Source organism: Rhinopithecus bieti, unplaced genomic scaffold (assembly GCF_001698545.2).
Source record: "Rhinopithecus bieti isolate Rb0 unplaced genomic scaffold, ASM169854v2 scaffold_65646, whole genome shotgun sequence".
NCBI lineage: Eukaryota > Metazoa > Chordata > Mammalia > Primates > Cercopithecidae > Rhinopithecus > Rhinopithecus bieti.
In genome coordinates this window covers 580,961-595,453 of record NW_016825020.1, presented here as the reverse complement: position 1 = coordinate 595,453, position 14,493 = coordinate 580,961, and the positions used below count along the sequence as shown (strand labels likewise).

At 53.1% G+C, this 14,493-nt stretch overlaps 1 protein-coding gene across 1 annotated transcript in view; it reads right to left on the bottom strand.

The window, feature by feature from the left end:
• PREX1 (phosphatidylinositol-3,4,5-trisphosphate dependent Rac exchange factor 1) overlaps positions 1 to 14,493 on the bottom strand; it is a 213,473-nt gene that overhangs the window by 24,848 nt on the left and 174,132 nt on the right. Inside the window, 11 exon segments of the mRNA XM_017862768.1 lie at positions 313 to 589; positions 1,009 to 1,219; positions 1,909 to 2,098; positions 2,477 to 2,526; positions 2,528 to 2,649; positions 3,662 to 3,782; positions 4,418 to 4,554; positions 6,982 to 7,067; positions 8,736 to 8,884; positions 9,826 to 9,918; positions 11,640 to 11,782. Coding sequence (XP_017718257.1) covers positions 313 to 589; positions 1,009 to 1,219; positions 1,909 to 2,098; positions 2,477 to 2,526; positions 2,528 to 2,649; positions 3,662 to 3,782; positions 4,418 to 4,554; positions 6,982 to 7,067; positions 8,736 to 8,884; positions 9,826 to 9,918; positions 11,640 to 11,782 — 1,579 coding nt within the window.

The following is a 14,493-nucleotide window of genomic DNA, read 5'->3' as shown; positions in this document are numbered from 1 at the left end:
CGCTGATGAGTGCTGCCTATATCCATGGTATTTCATTAGAACCATGGTTCTCAGTCGGGATGATTTTCCCCGCAGGGGGTATTTGGCAATGTCTGAAGACATTTTTGGTTGTCACAATCGGGGAGAGGTGCCACTGGCATCTAGTGGATAGATGACAAAGATACTGCTAAATAGTCTACATAATGTCCAGGACAGCAGTCCCCCTCCCACCACCCACTACAAGGATGATGCTACCCACGTGTCAATAAGGCCAGGACTGAGAACACCTGCCCCCCGCCCAACGTGCTCCGGACACCCCCGGCCAGCGCTCACCTGTTGATCTGGGTGACATACTGCTTCATCTCCTTCAGGGCTACATCTAGCTTGGTGAAGAGCTGCAGGTAGGCATCCTGGATCTCACGGTCCTCTTGCTTGAGCAGGAAGCTCAGGCCCCGGTCTTCGTGGCCAAGGGTCCCACTGGCTGGCCCGAAGCTGCCATCGTGGGGACCCTGGCCTTGGGGATCACCCTCTTCAGCAGGCAAGCACTTCCAGGAGGGGGCAGCCATGGTGGTGATGCAGTGCTGGGTGTAGGACATGGGGTTCAGGTGGCCTACAGTGGAGGAAGGGAGAGCTCACTGGAAAACAGCCACCAGCATCCACGGGGCCTCTGGGCAGAACAATACAAACCCATTTCAAGGATCCCAATGAAGGAGAAAAATTTCCCCTTTAAATACTCTTAATCCATTTGGTTACTTCAAGAAGAATGTTCCAGGCTGGTGCTAATATGCTCTTAACTACTGTGATCTTCTTGCTGCCTGCAATGCAGACATGATGGCTGGTATCCCAGCAGACATCATCATCCACGAGGCATAAAGCCACATCTAGAGATGCTGCCCCACAGAGAAGGTCATCCCTGATGACCATGGAGCCACCATTCCAGCCCTGGACAGCTGACCTCCAGACAAGTTTCTGTTTAAGTATCTGGAGTGCAACATCTGAACCCAGTTTCTAATAGACACACGCAGGTACCTTGCTCCGGGTCAAGGCCGATGAGGGAGGGTTTGCGTCCAAAGCGGATGCTGAAGGACCTGCCCACTGAGGGGGTGGTCTTGGGGTAGGACACTTCCATGAGGTTGATGTGGCAATTGGTGGGGCAGAAGTCCAGGCCACACAGCGGGTGGGGCTCCAGGGGGGCTTGTTTGAAGGGTGGGCTGACCCTGCTCTTCAGCTGGGCTGCAAACTGAGAAAGTGGAGGCCGTAAAGTCGTGAGTCACAGGGCAGGATCTGGAAATAATGGCCCACACCCAGTACCCACTTTATCCTGGCCTAGGCCAGATGCTCACAGTGGGACAAAATGCCAGTAGCTCCAAATGAGAAGGGGAACCCCTGGACCGTGTTTCATGGCTCCAGACTGCAGGGAAAGCCTGGAGGAACCCAAGGCCTCTGGGTGCCCACCTCATGCATGGCTCCATTTTGGCTGCCCCTGAGCCATCCTTGAAGCATTGTCTCTGCCCCACCCTCAGTTCATGAGGTTCAGGGTCAACGTGCCTCTCCATCCCTATGGCAACTGGAACCGGATGAGGCACATGACCTAAGCCAAGCCAACAGAGCTCCCTCCGAGTTAATTTTTTCCTGGGCTCACTAAGGCTAGAGCTATCAAGGGCCAACGTGTCCCCCCCCACCACAAGAGAAGGGCCTGCCTGAGAGTGATCCCAACACAAAGGAAAACGAAGCCAGGAGATGCAGAGAGGCCACGCTGCTATGATGTGGTAAGTTCACCTCCGCCCTTTTCAGTAATACACACCATACATTCTCCTGTTTGTTTCAGCTGAGTTGGGATGGGCTTTGACATTTACAACCCATAGATCCCAGGCTGAGACGCTATGTCTGGGACCCGTGGTAGAGACCCCGGAGGGAGCAGGCAAGCACCTCCTGGTAGCAGGCAATCCTCTGGCCGATGCTCTCCAGCTTGGTGTCGCAGATGTTGCGGAACTCAAAGTGGGGCATGGTCACAATGGCGCTGCTCAGGGCCATGAGCCGCCCGCAGTTCTCCACGAAGACACTGTCATCGGCAGCAAAGGCCTCGAGGATCTGCAGAAATGTCAACAGCTACTGAGCACTCCCCGGGTGCTGGGCAGATCTTAAGCGGTTCACCCGCAGTGACTCCTGTACTACACGTAATACCCCCCAGGAAGTCAGGTCTGTTCACCCGCAGTGACTCCTGTACCACTCGTAATACCCCCCAGGAAGTCAGGTCTGCTGCTGGCCCTTATTGCACAGGAGTAAACTGAGGCTAAAGGGACAAGCCACTCTCCACAGTCCCACGCTACCTAGTGGTAGGACAAGGACCAGAATTCAGGGCTCCAGGCTAAGCCTGAGGAAATGGGATTCAGGTGTCTCACCCAACTCCTTCTCCCAACCCCCTGATAAGAGACACTGGCTTCAATCCCCGAGGGTAGGGCAGGGTCAGGCAGTGCCCAAGGAGAGCAGTTGAGGCCCGAAGCAGCCGGGGCCCACGATCTCTCACAGCACGTGGCACCTGACGCCCTGCCGTGCTCACGTACTCCATACACACGCCGTGTTCCAGGTGCACGTTGGTCCACATCAGGCTGACCATGGGGCTGTCCTCACACAGGCTCAGCCGGGGACCCAGGGACAGCAGTGGGAAGGCTGGAAGCCAAAAGAGGTGACATCTGAGCAGACATCAGAGGGAGGGAGGAAGGCAAGGCAAGGAGGATTCTGGAGGAAGCCTTCCAGGCAGTGGGAACAGCAAGTACAAAGGCCCCGAGGCAGGAGTACATTCAGCCAGAGTAGCCGGAGCAGAGAGGAGAGTGGGGAAGTGATGGAAGGTGTTGGAGAGCCAGTCTGGACAAGATCACACAAGCCATCGAAGGCCTGGCCCTGAAGATGGAGGGAGCCATCGGAAGGTTCTCTTCTCATCTGGGGGAATAGCCCCTGGGAGGAAAGTAAGTCAGGACAGGGAGAGCCGTGAGCAGGCCATTGCCACCGTCTTGGTAAGAAATAATGGGGGCTTGGTCCAGGCAGCTGAAACAAGCAAGGAAACGGATTCTCCCTGAGAACCCCAAGGAGGACCGCAGCCCTGTGGACACCTTGATTTCAGCCCAGTGGGACTCAGACTTCTGACCTCCAAAATTGTAAGTAGTAACTGTGTGTTGTTTAAGCTGCTGGGTTTGTGACACTTTGCTATAGCAACCATCAGAAACTGACATAACATCGCGGGCATCGCGACTGTGCACAGTGGTGCACACCTGTAATCCCAGCATTTTTGCGAGGCCAAGGCAAGAAGATCGCTTTAGCGCAGGAGTTAGAGACCAGCCTGGGCAACATAGGGAGATCTCACCTCTAAAAAAACTTCCAAAAATTAAAAAATTAGCCAAGTGTGATGGGGCACGCCTGTGATCCCAGCTACTCGGGAGGCTGAGGTGGGAGGATCACTGGAACCTGGGCGGTCGGGGCTGCAGTGAGCTGTGGTCACACCACTACGCTCCAGCCTGGGTGACAGAGCCAGACCCTGTCTCCAAAAAGAAAAAACAAACAAACCTGCTGGCATGGAGGTGGACTGGCTGGAGGAGAGGAGGTGAGGGGACACAGGAGAGGACCCAACCCCTCTGGAGTCTCAGTCCCTCTGGAAGCTCCTGTCACACCATGTCACGTCTGTTACCTGAGTCAGGCTGGTCTTCCTCCTGGGCCTGCTCGCCACTGGGGTCCTCACTGGCGGCCTCCTGGCTGGCTCGTGCTTCCTGGGCATCCTCATGGGTGTGGTATATCCACTGGTACAGGCCCTGCCAGAAGCCAGAGTAAGGGACAGCCATGGTGCCAGCAGGTAGGGAGGAGGGGATGGGGCCGAGGTGCAAACTGCCCCTGGGTTCCAGAGCTCTGGAAACTCACTGACCACCAGTCACATTCAGCCCTCACCGTGCACAGTCTATGCTCCCTACAGAGGCCAGGGGATGTGACAACGTGAAGCAGGGCCATGGGTGCAGACGTATTGTCTCTCCTGTGTCCCCAGGGTCAGGTGCCCAAAACACACACACTGAGTGAGCCAGTGAATGAACCAGTGAGGGAATCTCGCCCTCCACCAGAACCCTGACCCCCAACCAAATGGAGTATCCACTTTCACCATCCGCTTGATTACGTGCCCAACATGCCTATGTGGTGAGGAGAGAGGGTCTGGTCACACCCATTTCACAGCTGTGAAAACTGAGACCCCCAGGTATCACAGCACAGCTCCTCTGGTTTAAGGAGGCAGCAGGAGCACAGAGTTCAGGCCCAGCTCCGCCCTGTTGGGTCAGCAGCCCCACCCAACTCACAACCAGTGGCACATGCAGGTTTTCTCCAGAGAAGAGAGGACAGGCCTCAGCCGCCTACCCCGACCCAGCAGGACTTCCCTGATGGCCCCAGCTGCTGGTCAACTCACCAGGGCCTCTTCGCGCCGACTCCGGAATGCCTGGAAGTGATCCAGGACCTCAGGGGCACCGTCGTTCATCACGTTGCTGCCATTGACCTTCAGAATGCACTGACCAGCACAGAGCCCTGCAGCCATGGCCTCGGAGCCTAAGGGGAACAGGAGAGCGTGAGGCTGGATGCCAGGCAAGGACAAGCAGCCCGCTGAACACTGTTCCCCCGCAAGACACACTCAAAGACTTCACCTCCAGCCCTCCCACCCCAGAGTCGCCCTCTGACCCATTCCAGTGCAAAGAATGGACTGACATTCCCATTTTGCAGAAGAAAAAACTGAGGTTCAGAGAAGTAGTAGCTGGCCCAAGGTCACGCAGCAAGGCAAATGGGATCCAATTTGGATCCGTTTCACTCTAGAGCCTCATCTCCTTTAAAGTCCTGCAGCCGCCTGGTGCTACTGAGCCAGGATCGGCCCCATTTGGCAGATAGGGTGACGGGCTGAGAGAGGCAAAGCCATGCTCTCTCGGTCGAATGAACAGAAGCCAGGATTCAAACTAGGCCTACCGCACTCCAAGGGCAAGGTTTTTCAGCTATTCCACAATCCCCAAACCGTAGGTCTTGAACCCAGGGGTTTTTCTAGTTCATGTGAAAGGTCTGGAAATGCAAACAAATGCCAAGCTTTGCCCAGACATGGGGCAATACCAGGCCCGAATGGTGTGGTGGTGCCAAGTACAGCCCCTGGGGACTCGCATGGCTTCAAACCCTGGCTCTGCCATAGACCGACCCTGGAACCTTCAGCAACTACCTTCACTCTCTGGAGCTCGGCTTCCTCATCTGTGAAATGGGAACGCTCATAATCCCTACTCAGAGGGTCCTGGGGAGATCCCATGAGTTAATACATGCAGCATTCAGCATCATGGCTGGCACTCAGTGAGTGCTCAAGAAATAGCACCTGTTTTATTCTTTTCACCTTCGTTGCCTATGAACACTTATTACTACCTATTACCAATATCTCTGCAGATGTTTTGAAGCAGGATTTCTCACCAAGGCACTGCTGATTTTTTGGGTGAGATAATTCTGTGTGACTCTCCGGGACTGTCCTGTGCACTGCAGCATATTTAGCAGGATCCCTGGTCTACCCACTAACTGCCAGAAACACCCCCTCCCCAGTTACGACAAACAAAAATGTCTCCAGACAGAGCCAATGTCCTCTGGAGAGGAGGCTAAGGTGCCCCAAGGTGAGAATCACTGCTTTAAGGACAAAATGAAAACCTACTTTAAAATATTATCAAATTCTCAGTAGCCTTCTGTCATGGTATGCATTTTCTTTTTTTCTTTTTTTTTTTTTTTTTGAGACGGAGTCTTGCTCTGTCATCTGGGCTGGAGTGCAGTGGCCGGATCTCAGCTCACTGCAAGCTCCGCCTCCGTGGTTTACGCCATTCTCCTGCCTCAGCCTCCCCAGTAGCTGGGACTACAGGCACCCGCCACCTCACCCGGCTAGTTTTTTTTTGTATTTTTTAGTAGAGACGGGGTTTCACCATGTTAGCCAGGATGGTCTTGATCTCCTGACCTTGTGATCCGCCCATCTCGGCCTCCCAAAGTGCTGGGATTACAGGCTTGAGCCACAGCGCCCGGCCGCGCCCGGCCGGTATGCATTTTCTTAATGAATACCTAGTAAACGCACAACTATGACCACACAAGTGAACGATGTATGTTTAAACTTTAAAAAGGGAGGCACGGCCGGGCGCGGTGGCTCAAGCCTGTAATCCCAGCACTCTGGGAGGCCGAGACGGGCAGATCACGAGGTCAGGAGATCGAGACCATCCTGGCTAACATGGTGAAACCCCGTCTCTACTAAAAAATACAAAAAACTAGCCGGGCGAGGTGGCGGGCGCCTGTAGTCCCAGCTACTCCGGAGGCTGAGGCAGGAGAATGGCGTAAACCCGGGAGGCAGAGCTTGCAGTGAGCTGAGATCTGGCCACTGCACTCCAGCCCGGGCGAGAGCGAGACTCCGTCTCAAAAAAAGAAAAAAATAAAAAGGAGGCACTTAAATGCAGAAAAGTCTGAGGGCCCAGTATCATAGACCTACTTGCTTCCATCTCCAAGACATAGTGACACCTTTAATAGCACACAAGGAATAGGCAATGCAGAAAGCAGAGGTCTTGATCTGCTGGCCTTTCGGCTGGATCTGGCCACAGAAGTATTGAGGCAGAGCCGCCAGATTTGCATTTCTGGCTTCTCTTAGAAAATCAGGTCTGGTGAGAGTGGGCTCCCATTCCAGTCTGGCAATAAGGAGCTCCAGCTGAAGAGCCACTGCTCCTTCCAGAGTGAACACGTATTTTTCGCCTTGCCATAGTCCCCACCAGTCCCCACTGTCTTCCACTGGGATCACTACCCACCTGTAGCCTACCTGATCCCAAGAGACATTTGTGTTTGCAAGTCTTGGCATCAGGCAAAGAAAATAAGTGCTGATGGTACGTTGTCTGGCAGAAGCCTAGAGTTCAGAAGGCTCTGAACTCCTGCCACACAGACAGACCGACCATCTCCTGCACCTTTCCCTTCTCTCCCTAGGCTCCCACTCACCTCTCCCCACAGCATAGACATACGGCGGGGCAGCTCCATGAATCTGGAAGCACAGTGTGTCCGGCTGGTCGGGGATTTTGATGATCCTGCAGCAGGTAGAAGAGGCAGGGAAAAAGGCCATGAGGAAAACCGGCATCGCTCCCAATAATCCCGGGGCCGACCCAGAGAGTGTCTGCCTTGGAAACACTGGGAAATTCAGCCCAAAATAGTAGTAGCAACACAGGCTTTCCAGCTCCCAAATATGGAAAGAAATGTCAATCAGGCAGATTGACCAGGATCCTTGATTAAGCACAACCCACTGGCCTGCCCTTGGAGCTTCTGTCCTCGCACAGAAACTCCAGACCACCCTCCCACACCTTCTCCATTGTTCTCCTGTCCTAAGGCCCTTAGAGGTGAGACCACCACTCCAGCCAGTCAATAGCTAAAGATTCGCAGGTGGGAGGGTGTGAAATGACCTGGTGGTACATCTTGGTGCCGACCCTAGAAAAACACCCACGCAAGTCCCCTAGGAAGGCAGGACTGGGCCATTCTGTGGATCAATCCCCAAAGCAGAGAGGCAGCACCTACCAGGGAGGGCAGTGGGTGTCACTGCTCCTGGAGCATCAGTGCCCTGCCCACATCCCCGTCTAGGGCATGTCTCCAACCCTGTGCTGCACAATCGTCCCTCCCATTCCCCCCTGCAGATAAAGCCGAGCTGGGAGCCTGCTCTCAAACCCAGGTGTTTCCACAGCTTTAAGCAGACACAGTCCACCTTGGTGCTTTCTGCCACTTCCACATACCAACCCGTCTATCAACCACACTTTCCCTAAGTCAGCTCGCCGTTTTACTCAAATAATTGTATTTAAAACTTTCCACGCCTCCTGACAAGAGAAGATCTGTCTTAAATAAAAGGGAGAAGTGAAAAACCAGATGCATAATTTTTCAAAGAGAAAATGCTTTGCTTCCCGGTACCTACCCCTAGCATGGCTCTGCTCCTCCTGCCCCTGTTGGTGCATTCTGCTGACCACCACCTCCTCAGCTCCCCCTAGTGCCACCTTTGCCCCTGACAATCTGAGCTCCACTTGCAGCCACAGGACTTCGATCAGAAGCTTCAAATGACTCCCCATGGGTCCTTGCCAGGAGCCTCCAGGGCCTGGACCCCACTGCCCCACAGACCTCATTGCCTAGCCCTCCCTCTCACTCACTCACTGCTCCAGCCCCATCAGCTTCCTTCTGCTCCTCCAATGTGCCAGACACAGTGCCACTTCAGGGCCTCTGCCCTGGCTGCTTCCCCTGCCTGGAGCCCTGTTCATCCAGAAATCCCCTTGGCTCCTCCATGATCTGCTTCAGGTCTTCACCTCAACTCTCAGTGATGTCTCCCTGACGAACATCCCTCTGCACACTCTGGCCCCTTTCCCGGGTTTATAGAAACTTATCTGCGCCACGCTCACCAGCACAGGCTCAGCGTGTGTCTTACTTCTCTATCTGCACATCGTCTGTCTCCTGTTCCCTCCCGCAGCTAGATCTGAGATCTATGAATGGCAGGAACTACATGCATCTCCACATGGCTGGATTCCCAGGGCCCAAACTGCCACCAGCACAGAGTAGCACTCTATAAACATCTGCCGAATGAATGAAGATTCAGCTTGTGTCATGTGCCTCCAGCAATGGGTCCCAGCCATGGGGGACCAGGACAGTTCATGCCACCCCCAGCCCTCGGCCACCACTCACCCTGAGAGGCAGGGCTGCTGGACACCCTGCCCCAGGATACTCACTCTTTGGCCTTGGTGGCCACTAGGAGGCGCAGAGGGCGGCGGGAGCAGAAGGACTGGTTGAGGATGGACTCCACCTCCGAAAAGGGCCGCAGGAACACCAGGTCCTCATTGATGGAGTAGATCTTCCTCCCCACCTGCAGGCCGGCCATCTGGGCAGGGGTGGCAGGGGACAGACGTGCACACCGGTCACTAAGCTCCTTCCCTCCTCATCAAGGAAGCTCAAATGTGTTCGGCAGAAAGGTGCTGGCCCAAGGGATCTGGCAGGACTGGGTGACTGTGTGCTGTCTATGGTAAGCAGTTGAAGGGCACAAGGCACCTGGTTCTGCCTCACGAGCCACAAAGGGAAGCTCATGGGAGGGCAGCTGGGAAAGGTGTTCCTCCTGAGGGGAAACTCTGCTGGGGCCTGACCCTGTTGTGTGGGGACATGAGAGTCACACCAGGGTGGCCACCTTGTGTCTGTGAGGGCCTGGCCAAGAAAGATGAAGACATGCTGACCTGAACCAAGATTCACAACCACCTCCTTCCAACCGCTGACATCACTGGCAAGGTCAGCTCAGCCGCTCCAGCCATGGGTATGTGGCTACTTGCAGCCCAAAGCATTCCTAATTGCCACAGGGGCAAGCTGGGCTTCAGCCAGCATGGCAGGTGCATCTCCCCCACCCACCTCCACACGCCCCAGGAGAAGCTGGAAGGCCCCAGGGCTGAATCCTTGGTCAGCCACACCCTCACTCTCCTAACCTATCCTCCTCTAGGCTTTGCATGGGACAGCAACAGGTTTATCTTATTCAAGCCTCTGTGACTTGTTGCAGAAAACTGAGAAACCTGCTTTTTGGCTGTACCTCCCCACAGCGTCCAGCAGAGGGCAGCGGTGGAACACACCAGGGCCCTGGGCCTCTGCACTCACTCCCAGCTCCTGCAGCCACTGCAGACAGTGGGTAATGGACTCAGTTTATCCACGTGGGCAGTAAGAGAAGAGGAGCCAGCGATCATTCTAGTATCTCCTGGGCTTGGCTGCCTCAAGGACGGTGAAGACAGACACTCCGCCCTGCCACTTGCACACATTCCCTGCCAGCTCCCCCGAGGGCCTCACCTCGGCCAGCGAGCCCCTCTGGACGGTCTTCACCACCACAGCTTTGTTCTTCTCCTCGATGTCGAAGCCATAGTCCTCCTCCTGGGGCAGGATCTGGGGGCCCAGGACAAAAGGAACCCAGTTGGGGAGCGAGGTGGGCCTGCAGCCAGCCCCACCACGGCCCCCACAGGACCATGACCTCGTCCCAGGTCTAGTAGGGAAGCAGCTAGATCCAGGCCGGGTGAGACAGAGCAAAATGCAAACAGCACCTGGCACAGAGCTGGTGCTCACTCTGTGCCTGCCACTGGCTTAACGAATCACACAGATCCAAAGGTGTCCAGCCACCAAGAATGTGGAGTTAGGGAATTCAGGGAGCAGCGGTCCCACCCGAGGGCAGGATGGCAGGCATGCTGGAAACAGGTCTGGGGGTTCCCCAGTCGGGGGGATACAGGGAAAGGCACTCATTCTGTCAACAGAGATTGACTGAGATGCTGCCCATCACACAAGCCAGGCAGTTCTCATGGGTGCTGGAGTCACCATTTAGAACAAGACAAACAGGCCCAGCCCGGCTTAGTCGGGGAGGCAGACTATAAACGAATAAACAAAGAAACATAGGATGTGATGCAGGGAGTACACATAGTTGGAATTAAAGCACTTAATGGGATAGGGCACGGCAAGCAGGCAGAGGAGGTGCTACCGGAGCTGAGGCCTAAAAGAAATGAAAAACAAACTTCATTAAGAGTGCAGGAACATGCTCCAGGCAGCAGGCACAACACATACAAAAGTCCTGAGGGAGGCCCCAAGGCACTGGAGAGTAAGAAAAGAGATCAGGAGGTCAGCCACAATGGCTCATGCTTGTAATCCCAGCACTTTGGGAGGCCAAGATAGGTTGATCACTTGATCCTAGGAGTTCAAGACCAGACTGGGCAACATAGCAAAACCCTATCTTTATAAAAAATACAAAAATTAGCTGGGTGTGGTGGCGCAGGCCTATTATCCTAGCTACTGGGGAGGTGGAGGAGAGGAGAGAGGAGAGAGGGGAGGGGAGAGAGAGGAAGGGAGGGGAGAGAGGGGAATGGAGGGGAGAGAGGGGAATGGAGGGGAGGCGAGGGGAGAAAGAAAGTGGAGGGGAGGGAGGGAGGGAGGGAAGGAGGGAGGGAGGGATGAAGGAAGGAAGGAAGGAAGGAAGGAAGGAAGGGCGCAAGAGAGACAGAAAGAAGAAAAGAAAAGAGAAAAGAAGAGAGAGGAAGGAAGCAGGAAGGGAAAGAGGAAAGAGGGAAGGGGAGGGGAGGGGAGTGAGAGGTTGAATTTTATCCTAAGTGTGACAGGAAGCACTGGGGGACTTTACAGTGAGAGGAATGAAATCAGAGGGAACAGCAGTCCCTGCAGTACTACGGGATAGAAGTTAATGGAGCCATCTTCATATGAGTCAGGCTTCAGCTCCAATCCTGGCAGTAGCCAGAGACCTAACTTCTCTAAGCGTCTGTCTTGACTGCCTGCTGCAGGCCAAGTGTTAAGATGGGGGCTGCCGTGGGGTATGCGGGATGAGTTGCTTCAGGAGGCCAACCTCTCTATACAATGTACGGGGAAGGAACAGGAGAGGCAAGGGAACAGGAAGGGAGACCTGAAAGCCCAATCTCTTTTGTTAGGAGGGTAGTCTCAGCCAGTGATACAGCCTGGCCTCTTTGCAGAGTTGTCCCCTAACACCTAGAATCCACCTATTCTGGTACTCCAAGCTGAGCCCCCTTCTCTGTGCATAGCCAGAAGGTCACCCAGCTCCCATGCCTGCAAAGGGCTCGGGCAAGGAAGGGACAGCAGCTCAGCTGTGCTCCTACCAGCAGGCGCTTGGCCAGAATGTTCTCCACCAGCTTGAAGTCATTGCGAAGCTGTTTGTTCTTGCTGCTGGTCCCCTCCATCTCCTCGTCAGCATGGAAGCGGAAGTACTGGGACTCATCCCTGAACTCGCTCTTCTCCAGCACTGCAGATCCACAGATGTGCACTCAGTGGTCAGATTCACGTGGGAAAGTTTCAGCCATGTTTGCCAACTGGCAGGCACAGGCTGGAACTAGGCCATGGACACATTTGGTTTGGCAAACACTATTCTATTAAAATGGAATCAAATGCCAACACTAACATATTAGGATATTTCACAAAGTGATCTGGCTTTCTGACTTCTCTTGAAAAGCCTGAACTTGTCTCACCTGCTATAAAAAGATATTAATATGTTACAAAGCCATAGTAACAAACACAGTGTGGAACTGCAGTAGAAACAGATCAATAACCAGTGGAAGGGAATAGAAATCACATAAGAGGACTAACTGTTCGCAGGAACTTAGTCTGTGATGATGATACATGATCACAGGGTATTCTGCAGATGATGCATGGAAAACTGACTTGCGGGGTGGGGGGGGGGGGAATTGAATCCCTACCTCACACCATATACAACAATAAACTCCTAATGGATTAAAAACCTACATATGAACAGTAAAACTGAAGCTAACAAAACTAAAAATAGGATGACATCTTTGTCCTAGAGAAGAAAAGGAGTCTGTGTATAAGACCCTCTTGTACTAGACTAAAATTAAGGACCTCCATTTGATAACAACTCCATAGGTAGATGGTAGATGTGAAGATAACTATAGTGTCCAAAACCAACAGGAATAAATATTTAGAATATATAAAACCTCTAACAAATCAACCAGAAAAGGCTCAGAAGCTCACAGATAAATGGGCAAAGGATATGAACAGTTAGTTAACATAAGCAAACTCCAATGAGCAGCAATTTGTGAAAAGACGTTCAGACCTCTCAGAATGAAATGATGCTGACACTTTAGACCAAAAGTTAGCAAACTCAGTCCCCGCAGGCCAAATCTGCTCCACTACTTGGTCTTACGAATAAAGTTTTATTGGGACACAGCTACAGTGATTTGTATTTGTACTTATATTATCTGTGACTGCTTTTGAGCCACAAGGACAAAGCTGAATGCTGTGACAGAAGCTGTATAGCCCACAAAGCCTAAATTGTTACTAAGTGGCCCTTTACATACAAAAATATACTGACCCTGGCCAGGCATGGTGGCTCCACCTGTAATCCCAGCACTTTGAGAGGCTGAGGAGGGCAGATCACCCTAGGTCGGGAGTCTAAGACCAGCCTGACCAACATGGGGAAACCCTGTCTCTACTAAAAATACAAAATTAGCTGGGCGTGGTGGCACATGCCTGTAATCCCAGCTACTTGGGAGGGTGAGACAGGAGAACTGCTTGAACCCGGGAGGTGGAGGTTGCAGTGAGGTGAGATCACACCATTGCACTCCAGCATGGGCAACAAGAGCGAAACTCCATCTCAAAAAAAGATACATATATATATTTTTATATGTGTATAATATACAGCATGTATATAATATATATAATATATATATTATGTGTATACACACACACACAGACCCCTTTCTAGGACAAGCCAGGAAAATGAATAAAAATAACCAGTATCAACCAATTGGTGATCTGATCTCTGTAACTTACAACTTAACCAGGCACCTCCCAGTGCCAGGCACACTGGGGAGACATGCTAAGTTCACCACTCCTTGAACAAGGAAAGAATTGCTGTGCCCCTTTCATAGACGGGGAGACTAAGACTCAGACCCCTAGGTCACAGAGCCAGCAGGCAGCAGGCAGCAGAAGGGTCCTCATCGAGCCTCCTTCCTCTCCTCCTCTTCCCACACTGCCCAGCCAGGCCTGTTAGATGAGGCAGGGCTGAGTATAAACAGTGCACAAAGGTGGAAATCAAGGCTCGGAGAGGTAAAGGCAGCTGTCGGAGGCCAGTGGGTGCCTGAAACAAGGGAAACCAGCTGCCTTAGCCATGAGACATCCCCCTTATCCCTGAAGACAGAGGCTTTTTCTGGATGTGGTGACTCAGTGGAAAGCAGCCGGGGGCGTTTCTTTCTTTCTCCTTAGTTCTCCGGGACATTTCACCTGGAACTCTACCTGTTTGTAAGCCCCTTTCTCAGGCCACCCCTGTTACCTTTTTAAGAAAACAGACACACAAATTGCCACTTTCCCCAGAGCTGGGGAGCCAGGCCCTAGGGGGCCGCTGGCTTCGACTCCACTATAAACATTAAGTTAGAAGATTCCAGGAGTGGGAGGAAGAATTGCAATGTTGCATATTGACCAAAATATTTGTGGAAAACAGCGTGGAATCCCTCAAATCCATGAGCTCAGCCAAGCGAGCTACCGACCTCAATACCTTTCCCTCAAGGCTGCTGGTCCGGCTTTATAGGATACTCTCAGATCTGGGTTCAAATCCCTGCTCAGCCCCTTCCTGTCTTCGTGCCCTTTAGCCTCTCCGAGCCTCAGTTTCCTCGTCTACAAGAGTAACAACAAGACCAACATGCTGGGGTGGCTGTGGGGATTAAATGGCAAGCCTCAGTTTCCCCATATGTGCCTAAAGCAAGAGGGCCAGACCCCAGGCCAGCCCTAAGGGGGGAATACCTTAGGGTCTGTGGGCTCAGTTCAGCCCCAGTTTGAGGTGCCTCAAAAGGTACCACAGAGGCCCCTCCCTGTCACCCATCCTGCACCTCACCCTGTATTTTGCTGAAGGCACAACCCTGGAATTGGCCCTTTCCTATTTTAGCCTATTTTTGAGTTCGTGGCAGAGAACAGAGGAGCAGGGTCACGCCCTGCAATTTCTCT